Raw genomic sequence first — 11,879 nt, 5'->3', positions numbered from 1 at the left:
CCATGGCAGTGCCACGAGTACTCCCAGGGAACACCTGGGCAGGTGCAGCCCACATCTCTGTCAGTGCCCACTTCCAAAACTGAGCATACAGAGCTGAAAAAAGTGTGGAGCCAGGGGGAAGCTGACTCCTTGAAAGCATCTGGCATAGAAAAGTCTGGGGGCATGGCTGCTCTGTACCAGGTAGCTGGGAAGGATAAAGCTCAACAGCTCCTACCCCAAGTCCCAGACGTTTGGATTTCCCCAGAATCAATTTCTAGTCTCCCTCCCTCTTGGAGGTGTGTCTGGGCTGCCCCACAGGCTCTGCCAAGGGTGCTGTGGCTGTGTACATCTGTTCCCAGGCCACGGGGCAAACTCCAACCTGAGCAGGACCAGAGCACGGTGCAAGAGGGGACGCTGCTGGGCAGCACAAGGGGATACAGGGAGGAACTTTCATTGCTGTGTCTTAAAAGACTGGAGCAGTATCTGCTGGCTCCAAAGCTGTGCCAGGAGGAAGCATCTGCTGTCAAGAAGCTCAGGAAGAATAACAAGACAACACCCTTGGCGAGAGCAGGAAATACCCTTGCATGTGTTAATAAATCTGGTTAATAAATTAATGTGGTTGCCTATGGAAAGGCTCACCCTGCAGCTCCTGTCAGCATTCGGGGGGGGGGGGACGGGGGGGTTTCTGTGCCCAGCTCTGCCACCATCCGTGCCATGCATCCCCCCAGGGGAAAAAACGTGGGTGTCAGGTGACACAGGAGGTTCATCTCCCTTCCTGGAGCTCTGCCCAAGCCTGGTCACAGGCACTGAGCACAAGCACAGTTGTGATACAGCCTCACAGGTCTGCTCCACTGTTCCCAGGAGCACTGTTTTCCCCAGTATCCCACCTGCAAGTTTGTCACCCTGTGTTAACCTGTCTGGCACAGCTGGTCTCAGACAAGGCTCTGGCACTTCCCCCTGCCCACCCAGCTCCCTCGTGGGGAGGCACTGCCCAGCACTCCATGAGCCATATGCCCACACTGCTGGGCTTGGACTTGTTTTAAATTCCAACTATGTGACTCTTTCTGTGCTGAGTCACAGACATTGTTTTCCACATCCAGCCCACTCAGTAGTGCCATGATTTGCATTTTGAGTTGTTTTTTTTGTGTTCCTTCCCCTTTCTGAGAGGGGAAGGAGGCAGAGCAGTGGCCACATGAAGAGGCACATCCATGCTGGGAAATCAGGTGGTTTCTGTACAACCTCACTCAAGGCCAGCCTGGGCAGCTCTAAGGAACTTGTAAGGGCTGCAAAAGGGCAGCTTTTGACTGGGGCTGGCACGTCCCCTGCTTGGCTGCCAGGGCCCCAGGCTGGAGCACAGGGCTTTCAGGATGCTCTCTCCTTTCTACTGTTCTCCCTGCAGAAACCAGGACTCAAGGGCTGAAGGTTGACAATGTTCCTCCCCAAATCCCCAGTAAAATCAGTGACTCAGCATCCAGCGAAAGTATTTGTAGCTCCTGGGATGCACCTCAATTCCCTCCTGCAAAAGCCGTTGATGCAAACACGCCCCTTCCAGCATTTCCTCCTTTCCAATTTCCCTTCCTTGTTGAAGTCCTGTGGTGCAAACCATTGTCATGTCTCCCTTGGACACAACTGCCCCTCACTCATCTCAAACAACATCCCTGAACCACAGTCAGGAGAGAACAGGCAGCAGTGGAACAGTCATGCATGGGATCACACCAGGAAGGCAGGGAGTCCCTTACCTTTGTCTCTGATACCAATCCCACCACACCTGAAGCACACTGAGAGTCCCCATGAAACACTGCCACAATGTGCAGAGATTTTATTCTTCTCCCCTTACCTCCAGCTGCCCCAGGCTCCAGCATCTTTGAAAAAAAAGGGCCCCTGTGCCAGATCCCAATTTCTTGCAGCTGGCCTACCACCACCCCACATGGTCTGGAGGGGAGCAGCTCCACCTGCATGCATCCCAGCTGCTCCTGCAAGGGCCTGGGAAGGAGAGCTGAAGCAGAGATTTACTTTAGCTTCAGTTTCCTCTTTCCTCCCCCTTTAGAAAGAAGAAACAAAAGCCCAGATGTATGTTATATTAATTTATTTGGGACACACCAAAAAGGAAAGTCAACAACTGTTAACGTACAAAAGTACAGAATCCTAGGACAAGATTTACTGTCCTGATTAAAAAGGCACCATGGTCCCAAAGAAGAGTAATCAGAATACCAGAACACATGATTTAGAAATTTTCCCCTGTTGCAGCAGAAACAGAGCCAGGCTTTGGCTCTATCCACAGTCAAACCAAGTTAAAAAAACCCAAATATGATTTCATTGTGACAAACTCTGCTCAGCCTGTATAGGATGTTGTGAAAAAGAATCACAGCCTAGAAGTTGATCGGATTTTTTTTCATCTTTTTTTGAAATAGTGAAGGTGACTAATCACTAAGTAGATAACAAGGAAGACAGCAGACTGCTGACACCTGTGGCTTGACTTTCTGTCAGACATTTCAGTTCAACTGAGACCAGCAGGCTGAGTGTGGGGCTTCTGAATGAAATGTAATTCCCTGTGGTAGACAGGAAGTCAAATTTGACAACCTTAAATTCCCTGAATCCCTGAAAATCATAAAGCACTATACAGCTGTGTTCTGTATCCAAGCCAACCCTGATGGATTTGCTTTACACACAAGCATTTATACTGTCAGCTATATTTGTAATAAAAAGGGGGCTTACAGCAGTTATTAAAAAACTTCTACTTTGGCGAGGTCTGAGCTTGGCTATATTCCCTGCTGAAACAGAGCTGCTGGTGTAGAGACCCAGTGAGAGGCTCAATCCAGCACCTCCGGGCTGGAAGGCAAATAGTTTAAACGTGACATAATTTGCATGGGGAGGTCAGTGAAGCACATCAGAGAGAGGAGATGGAGGGAGGCTGCAAAGCCTCAGGCAGCGGAGGCTCAAGGGTGCTGCTACCAAACCTGTAAAACTACGAATGGCGCAGAGCACGTGGCGGGCACTAAATACTTTGGAGCGACTTACCATGAAGAGCTTGTCAGAGACACAGAGCAACGACCCTGGAACTAAGGAGCAGGGTCCCTGAAAAGGGACACGCAGCTCACAGCCAGACACATCCATGCCAGGTGGCTGAGGCTGGAGCCTGCCTGGGCAGCCCGGCTGGGGCCGCCGTGTTCCAGGGGACCAGCAGCTGCTCTGAGTTTCATTCCTCCTTTGGCATAGGACTTCAAAGCAGTCCGAGGACTGATTCATCAAAAGTAAATGAACTGTCAAAATTATTCGTACATGCATTTATTGTTAAAGGGAGCAAAAGCCAAAGAATGAAAGAGCACGAGTTAACGTCAGTAAATGATGTGCAGGACGGAGAGGAAAGAAACGGGGAAAAGCTGAGATACTGGAGTGGGGAAACCAACATTCACACTGGAAGGTAAATTTTAAAACCAGGCAAGTTTGCGCTCTTTCTACCACAGATCTTTTGTGGACAAGTAAGAGACTTGGGGGTTTTCCATTTTCAGTGCTGTCTGGCAAGGTTTGCGCATCTCACCAGAGAGATCTCCAGCACTGGGTTTCACTGGAAGTTCAAGTCTCTCACCTTTAAAAACCAATAAAGCAACTCTTAACTAAAAAAGTCACAGATACATCACTGCTCAGGATATACGTGGGCAAGAGGGTCACACTTGTTCAAACAACCTCTGGGTGGAAAACTACCATCTCCCCCCCTGCTGGTCTACACCACCTCGGGGGTGGAAGAGCAAGCCCACATCTGGGTGCATACTGCTGTGAACACCACAGCTACACCTGGGAAGGCTTTTTCTTCCATATGTCCTAAAAATGCAGTATAACAGTTTATAAAATTACTCTCATCTTAAAACTAAATAATGCAATTTGCATTTTCTCCTATGTTAACCCCCTCCCCCCAAAGATAAAACATTACCACTTCATTTAGGATTCACACCCCAGATCCTAGATTAGGGAACTTAATGATAAAACTCATCCAGTTATGGGAAGGTTTATCCTGATCAAGGAAACGTTGGTAAAATAGAATCTAGAATAAAACATTCAGAATCACCAATGCTTTAACAGCCAAAGCACTCCACTGTCTCCTGCTCTCTGCCTGCTCCTCAAGCAGGAGAGCAGTCCCTTTCCAAAAGCACAGCGTGCCTCTCTAGGGCTGGTGACACACGCTGCAAACCCACTTCCTTCCTGGCAGAAACACCAGCTCCCGCAGGAAGAGGCCAAGCACCTTTCACCCCCACTGCAGCCAGGGCTCTTCAGCACACGGATTTTCTGTTAGCAACAAGTCCAAGTTATCACCCTGCAGTAAATCCGAGTCCTGATTCACGCTGTTAGGCCACCACTGGCTCAGAAATGTTGAGAGACTTCCAAACCCCACGGATGCAGACAGGACCTTGAAAGAAGAGGCTTATGTGCTACGTAACCTTGGATCATCCGCTGCATTTGAGCCTTGGCATCGCTGGCTGCTGACAGCTCATCCTTCCAAATCCATGTGGTTTAGTCCTTGTTGCCATTGTCATCATCCCAGCCCTCTTCCCTGGAGGCAGCATGTTCCTGTGCTCTGGCTTGTGGATCTACAACAATCACTTCCAATGGATGGTGGGATTTCAAACTTGCCTAACGTGTGCATTGCCACCTTGTACTCCAGCAGCTCTGCCCGCTCTCCGTGGCGGGCGCTAGCAGTTTTTCACCTTTTCCACAGTCTCGTAGAAGCCAGGCCTGACCCTGCGGATGCTCATCCGTATGTGCTCGCCCTCCAGGGGCAGGTCAGTGCCTGTGGCGGCTGCGGTGCAGCGGCGCTTCCGCCGGCCCCGCAGCGAGAAGGCCGGGGCACCACCGTTCTCCTCCTCCGCAGGGTACAGCTCATCCACACTTGTGCCCTCATCCGACTGCTCCTCACCCTTGTACTTCATCTCCTTCGCCTTGCTGCTCTCCTTCTCTTCCCTGGCGAGCTTCCTGAAGTGCTCCAGACACTGTATCTTCTGCCTTCTCTCCATCATCTTCAGCTCCTGCTTCTCTGTGAAATCTTCATAGTACATTTTTCTCTCATTCCTCTGATCTTCCAGAAACTTCCACTCGATGCTGGTCATTTTTATCCCACTGTACTCCTCCAGTTTATCCCTCATCTGTGTGTCTGTACAAAACACGTCAAAGAGCTTCTCTGAACTCTCATTGAATCTGTCGGCCCGCTCAGAAAAAGCCTGGTTCTGTCTCTGCTTCCTGGTCTGGTACAATCGGGTGAACTCCTCATACATTTTGAGGATGAGTTTCTTTATGTTCTGCGTGGCGATGGTGTGCAGATTGCAGACCAGCCAGTGTTCCTGCAGGTGCTCTGCGAGAAGCTGGGCCGCATCCTCCTTGGAGCGCTGGGCCTGGCCGGCCCTCTTGGGCTGCAGCAGGTACAGCATGTTCTGCACCACATCCTTCTTGGTGGGCAGCACCCCCTGCGCGAAGCCCGAAGACTCCACGTATTCCACAGTCCCCAGGGTCTTCCGTGCCCTCACCTCAGTGTCCAGTGATTCCATCACTGCTCGGTAGTTCTGTGGTTACGACATAACCTGAAAGACAGGAGAAAGAGAGGAGTGTGTCAAACGAGGCAGTTTTTTCCACGCAGCAGAAACAAGCCGATGTAAACCGTGCTGAGGCCAATGGGACGCGGGGCTTTGCGGCGCTCCGCCGCTGTTGGACGGCTGCGTTAGCCCAGCCCATCCCAGCCCCTGCTCGGCGAGCCTATCGCTCCTCGGAGCGGCTCCCAGAGCCTAATACGGCGCGTCTGCCTGCGGGAATTCGGCTTTAATTGAGTTTTGCACTTCGCCTTATCAATTACAGCGAGACAGGCACGCCGGGGCCGCAGCGCGGCCGCAGCTCCGGCCCGGCCGTGCCCAGCTCGCGGCTCCGCCCGCCTGACCCCGCCACAGCGCCCGACCCGCCCGCCCCACCCCCCCTCCCCGGCCCGGAGCACGGCCCGCACTGCCGCGGCCCGCCCGGGGCACGGAGCCACGAGGCACGGCCGCCTTGGGTGCGTCCCCGGGCAGCTCCCTCCGTCTCGGCCCCGCACCGGGCGCGGCACGCGAGGCCGCCTCCGCCGTGCGGCGCTGAGTCACGGCGCGGCGGGCCCCGAGCGCCGCCCGCCCGAGCCCTGCGCGGAGGTGGCCGCTGTTCACCCCGGCGCCCCCCGCCCGGCGCTCACCGCCATCGCGCGGAGCGCGGCGCAGAGCCCGCGCGGGGCGCGGCACGGGAACCGGACCGACGGTGCCGCCGCCATCTTGGCGAGGGGAATCGCCGCCGCTCCCTGGCCTTGCGTCCGTCCCGGAAGTACCGCCCCCTCCCGCGCGCCGGAAGCGCACCGCCTGGAGAGCCACGCCCGTTCCGCCTCGGGACGCGCGAGAGTGGCGCGTGAGTGACACCCGCCGAGACGTGGGGGGGGAAAAGGGGACGGGGGCTCGCGCGCCGCCCGCCGGGGACCAAGGGGAGCCCTGTGCGCTCGCGGGGCCCCGGCCAATGGGGATGGCGGCAGCGGATTGGGCGGCGCGGCAGCGGGAGCGGGGTGAGGGAGGGGTCCGGTAGTGCGGGGCAGCTGATTGGTCAATGCTGGGGAGGGGGGCAGTGGCCAGTGAGCTGATTGGTGGGTGCCATGGCTGTGGGGCAGGAAGCAGTGAGCTGATTGGTGGGTGCCATGGCTGTGGGGCAGGAAGCAGGGAGCTGATTGGTGGGTGCCATGGCTGTGGGGCAGGAAGCAGGGAGCTGATTGGTGGGTGCCATGGCTGTGGGGCAGGCGGGAGGGTGATGGGTGGTTGTGGTGCCCCAGGCAGGGCAGGTGCCTGGTCCCCCATGAGCAGCCACATGTCTGTAACCGACGATGCCAGGTTGGTGACGGCAGCGAGACGGTGACGGTGACGGTGACAGCAGTGATGGGTGCAGAGACAGAGCTGGCGGAGGCGCGGTGTGACACACTGGAGGGGTGAGGCCCTGCCCTGCCCCGTGCTCCCCTTTGTGCCCCCCAGCACCCCTTATCTGCCCCTGTCCCTACAGGAGGGTCTACCTGGACCACAACGCCACCACCCCGCTGGCCCCCGAGGCAGCTCAGGCCGTGTGGGATGCCATGTGCCAGGCCTGGGGCAACCCCAGCAGCTCCCACCCCGCAGGTAGGGACCAGGATGGGCCATGTCACCTCCTCGGGCTGGGCCCCGTGGTGGCAGGAGCCCTCGGGAGCTGCTAGATCTGGTCCTGCAGGCAGGAAGGCGAAGGAGCTCATCGGCAGCGCGCGGGAGAGCCTGGCGAGGATGCTAGGAGGCCGCCCTGAGGACATTGTCTTCACCTCGGGGGGCACAGAGGTGGGAGCAGGGGGGACCCCCTTCCTGGGAATCCCTGCCCACCACCCATTCTCCAGCAAGCTGCCATGAGGAGGACGGAGATGAAGGGTGCTGTGCTCCTTCTGAGCCTCCATTTTCCGTCTCCATCCTTTTTTCAGGCAAATAATATGGTGATCCACACTGCCTGCAGGCACTTCCATGAGAGCCAGTGTGGGACAGGGGACAGGCGGGGCACACCACACATCGTGACATCGAGTGTAGAGCACGACTCCATCCGCCTGCTGCTGGAGCAGCTGGGGAGGGAGGGCCTGGCTGGTGAGTGGCACAGGCACAGATGGGGTTTGAATGGGGCACTTGTCTCTGCTGGTGTTTTTGTAGGGGGGCAAGATCTTACATGCTCTGTGATGTTCCACTTTCTCCCCATGGGGAAGGGCACCCTTTCTCCCTGTGGTTGCCCATATTCTCCCAGGCTGGATGTGTCACCTCCCTGCTATGTGCCTGTGCTCCCATTGTCCGCACACTCCTGTCCTGCCCAGTGGGGCACAGGCCAGCCTTGAGTGTTCACAGCCTACCCAGCCAGCCTCAGAGCTTGTCTCCTGGCCTGCAGAAGCCACCTTTGTGCCCGTGTCCCCACGGAGTGGGCAGGCAGAGGTGGGTGATGTCCTGGCCTCCATCCGGCCAAACACCTGCCTGGTCTCCCTCATGTTGGCCAATAACGAGACTGGTGTCATCATGGTGAGTGTGGGCAGCGAGGGGGATGGTGGGGAGATGTCCTAGCAAAGAGGTGGTGACAGAGGGGGGCAGAAAGTCTCTGGGATGCCGACCCTCATTCTTGCCATCAGCCCGTTGCAGAGCTGAGCCAGCGCATCACTGCCCTCAACCAGCACAGAGCAGCAGAGGGGCTGCCCAGGATCCTGGTGCACACCGATGCGGCCCAGATGATTGGCAAGGGGCGTGTGGATGTGCAGGAGTTGGGTGTGGACTACCTGACCATCGTGGGACACAAGGTGTGGCCCTGCTTGTGTGGCCCAGCTGCAGATCACCCTGTGTGACATCTCTGCTGGGGTGCCAGGGGGACTTAGGGTTCCCCACACAGCTTGGTACTTCACACTGGCCAAAGTTCTCCTGCTAACTGGTGCTGTGCAGACAGACTTTGCTTGTGTAGAACCTGTCTGGGCTAGGGGGCAGGAGACTGAGGATGGGGAGCAGCTCTGCAGCAGCTTGTGCCTCTGCAATGGGCAGGAGCCAGCACTGGAGGGCATTCAGATTTGGGCAGGAGGGCAGTCTGTCAGTACTGTCAGTGTCCCCAGGGTCACCACAGCTGTCCCCACAGTTCCATGGCCCACGGATTGGAGCACTGTACACCCGCAGCCCTGGCACCGCCACCCCGCTGCACCCCATGCTCTTCGGAGGGGGACAGGAGAGGAGTTTCCGGCCAGGGTAAGGGGACAGGTGGTTATTGGAGATCTGGGCCTCTGGCTGTTGGCCAAGCTATGTGGGCTGCCTTGCCTGAGCTGAGCTGGGAGCTCTGTCAATTGCCAGCCCTGGGGTGAACAGCCCAGCATGGCAGGGAAATGGATCTGTGCATGGAAACTCCCTGGAGCTCAGGCTCTGCAAAGGGTGTAACCTCAGGGTGGAACTGCCTCCTTCTCAACCACCTCACAGAGGTGTCCACGAGCCCCTGCTAGTTCTGAGGGGTCCCATGAGGGAATGTCTGTGTCTCAAAGCTGGGTTTCTGGTCTGGGGAAACAACTCACTGGTTCCTGTTCCCTTCCAGCACTGAGAACACCCCGATGATTGCCGGCCTTGGCCAGGTCAGTTGGGATGGTGAGGAGTGAGTGGTGCAGACCCAGCACACAGACAGACACTTGTGCTCCCTGGTCAACAGAAGGGACAAACTCAGGATATGGGAGGGAGGGTGAACTGGGAAAGGTGGTGGGACTTTCTGGTGCCAATCCAAGGAGGTTCTTTAGGGCACTTGCCGTGGGTTTGCAGCCCTGATAGTCACCCAGCTCACATGGCACAGGGCACTGAGAGGGGACACAGGGGACCTGGCACTGCAGAGGCTGTTCCAGGCTGGGCTCACATCCTGGGAACCATGCACAAAGGGAGGTGTCCAAGGGTCACTGGTGAAGCCTGTCTGTGTGTTCTCAGGCTGCAGAGTTAGTGAACAAGAACTGGGAGGCCTATGAGGCTCATATGCGGGATGTCCGGGATTACCTGGAGGCCACACTGGAGGTAAGCACATCCGGTCCTTTCCTTCAGACTGCAGGGTGTGGGGCCTGGAGCAGGGTGGGTATGTTCCTCTGGCCCTGCTTAACCCGTCATAAGGACAGAGCTGCTTGGAAACCCAGAGAGGTTCACAGCCCTCTGATTTCTCCAGGCATCCTTTGGGAAGCAGAGGATTCGCTTCAACAGTCACTTTAAGGGCTCCAAGCGACTCTGCAACACCTGTAACTTCTCCATCCTGGGCCCAGGCCTTCAAGGTAGCTCTTATCCTACTGCTGTCCTGTGATGGTTACACACAGCCAAGCACCCGTCCCTCACAGCAGCTGTAGTTGAGACTGGCGGGCACTTGGTGTGGCTCAGGCAGGGAGGTCAGGCAGGAGTAGCCCCTGGAGAGAGCCTTGGCACTGGGAAAGCTGTTCTTGTGTTGCTTGTGCTGCAGGACGAAGGGTGCTGGCTCACTGCAAGGTGCTCCTCGCCAGCGTCGGGGCTGCCTGCCACTCTGAGAAGGGGGATCGGTGAGCACATGGCTTTTGCAGCCCCTGGGTGTCTTCCCATAGGACAGAGGTTTGGGAAGGACAGAAATCAGGACAGGGAAAGGGACAGTAGGTGGCTTGGGCAGCATCACCTGTGTGATGAGCAAAGAGGGTACAGAGCTTTCCAGAGGGGCTGTGAAGGGGATTATTGCAGGAGACACAGCTGGAACGCTCGATTGCTGCTTGGAAGGAGTTTGTCCCTCCCAGCTTTGGTGATCCAGCTGAGCTTGGAAGTACTTTTGAACTCCTGGCACTACCAGAAGAGAGCATGCCTTGTGTCTGTGTGTGCCTGGCTGTTCCAGCCCTGCTTGGGTCTCCAAATGGCTTCTTTAGGGGATATGGGGACAGTGGGTGCTTTTGGCCTGGTCTGGAGCAATTACCCGTGGATGTGGCAGAGCTGCCAACCCACAGGGACATGGAACAAGTTCTTCTTAAAAGAGCCAGATCCTCCATAGGGCAAGAAGCCCAGTGGGACTGGGTACCCCTGGAAAGCAAACAAGGGTCCTGAAGTGTATCTGCAGATGGGGTTCCTCCTGTGGCTCACTTGTTGAGGATCCCTACTGATGTGTGGAGCTTCCTCGGCCTTCAAGTCCAACCTCCTCCTCTTGGCTGTGTTCCAGGCCCTCCCCAGTGCTGCTGAGCTGTGGGATTCCCCCAGAGGTGGCACAGAATGCGCTGAGGCTGAGCGTGGGGCGTGGTACCACACGGGCAGATGTGGACAGGGCTGTGCAGGACCTCATGCAGGCTGTGGAGCAGCTGGAGCAGGACCAGGCTCCATAGACCCCCCTGAATTGCTCCGTGGACACCACTAAGGTTCTTGGGGTGGACCCCTGGGTGTGAGCTGCCTGGGCTAAGGGGTGGCAGGGGGAGGTTCTGAGGAGGGGGCTTGGCTGCTTTGGGGCTGGGGCAGCTCCAGGGCTTGCCCAGGACTCCCTGCTGCATAGTGGAGGCTTTTGGGGAGTCCTGCTGCTTAGTGCCCCTGGTTTGCCATCTAGCTGGGTGCCCGCACACGTATGTGTTGGCACACCTGAGCCCCTGCAGAGGGACAGGCGTGGAAGCCATTGAAGGAGGAGCCTCGTGACCTGTTTGCTTTCCACACAGGAAGCTTTCCTGCTGCCTGAGCAGCCAGAGGAAGAGAGACCATCTGCCCCAGAGTGCAATAAGGAGTTGATAGAAGCACAGCAGGATTCTGGGCTGAGAACTGCTCTGCCCTAAGCTGTCAAAGGGATTGATTACTGGCTGGGCAGAGCTTTCCCAGCACTGCTTTGCTTTATCTGCTCCCCTTTTCTTATGTCCTTCCTACAGGGGGCAGATCTCCTGTTGCCAGCTCCACCTGCTCCTCAAGGAAACAGTTGTCCAGGAAGCTGTGACTGTGCCAGCACCTGAGGGAACCCTATGTGGCCCAGGGGCTCTGTGGCATCACCAACACTGGAGGACACAAGTGTCACATGGATCAGAAGCATTGCCAGCTGGGCTGGCTGATGTCAGGGAACTTGGTCTCCCTGGGTATTCATAGGAATAAAGCTAACTACTGCTTTTTCTCACAAGTAAAATGTATCTTCTGTGTTGGAAGTGGAACCAGTTGGAGCCATCTGAGTGATGCCTTTTCCCTCAGAAAACGCTCATGTCACACAGAACAGAGGTACAGGTGGCTGGAGTGGGAGGTGGCTGCAGGGCCTGGTTGGCACAGAGCCCATGGACACAGATGCTGGCCTTTCTCTTTACAGCCACACATTAGAATGGCCAGGAATACTATTTGAACTCATAAAACCCTGGGGCTCTTGACAAATCTGATATCTTATTGGAGTTTTAGGAT

The 11,879-nt window shown here is 56.3% G+C and overlaps 2 protein-coding genes across 6 annotated transcripts; one reads left to right on the top strand and one right to left on the bottom strand.

The window, feature by feature from the left end:
- Nucleotides 1-2,050: 2,050 nt before the first annotated feature.
- Nucleotides 2,051-6,318, bottom strand: LOC131581487 (uncharacterized). Its single transcript, XM_058843806.1, has 2 exons — nucleotides 6,179-6,318; nucleotides 2,051-5,546 (listed from the first exon to the last, which is right to left on the bottom strand). The coding sequence occupies exon 2, from the start codon at nucleotides 5,511-5,513 to the stop codon at nucleotides 4,665-4,667; it is 849 nt and encodes a 282-aa protein (XP_058699789.1). The 5' UTR covers nucleotides 5,514-5,546; nucleotides 6,179-6,318; the 3' UTR covers nucleotides 2,051-4,664.
- SCLY (selenocysteine lyase) lies at nucleotides 6,251-11,627 on the top strand. Of its 5 annotated transcripts, none has more exons than XM_058843800.1 (14): nucleotides 6,251-6,384; nucleotides 6,855-6,949; nucleotides 7,021-7,133; nucleotides 7,222-7,322; nucleotides 7,460-7,616; nucleotides 7,909-8,036; nucleotides 8,144-8,308; nucleotides 8,635-8,741; nucleotides 9,079-9,115; nucleotides 9,456-9,539; nucleotides 9,685-9,787; nucleotides 9,970-10,045; nucleotides 10,684-10,876; nucleotides 11,369-11,627. In XM_058843800.1, the coding sequence occupies exons 2-13, from the start codon at nucleotides 6,900-6,902 to the stop codon at nucleotides 10,841-10,843; spliced, it is 1,281 nt and encodes a 426-aa protein (XP_058699783.1). In that variant the 5' UTR covers nucleotides 6,251-6,384; nucleotides 6,855-6,899; the 3' UTR covers nucleotides 10,844-10,876; nucleotides 11,369-11,627. The 5 variants fall into 5 exon arrangements, with proteins under 5 accessions (XP_058699783.1, XP_058699784.1, XP_058699786.1 ...); XM_058843801.1 differs by having other exon boundaries at nucleotides 6,266-6,384; nucleotides 6,797-6,949; XM_058843803.1 differs by lacking the exon at nucleotides 6,251-6,384 and adding an exon at nucleotides 6,517-6,535.
- The last annotated feature ends 252 nt before the right edge of the window (nucleotides 11,628-11,879 follow it).

The sequence above is a fragment of the Poecile atricapillus genome, chromosome 8 (genome assembly GCF_030490865.1).
Source record: "Poecile atricapillus isolate bPoeAtr1 chromosome 8, bPoeAtr1.hap1, whole genome shotgun sequence".
Taxonomy (NCBI): Eukaryota; Metazoa; Chordata; class Aves; order Passeriformes; family Paridae; genus Poecile; species Poecile atricapillus.
This window is presented reverse-complemented; position numbering and strand designations above follow the sequence as displayed.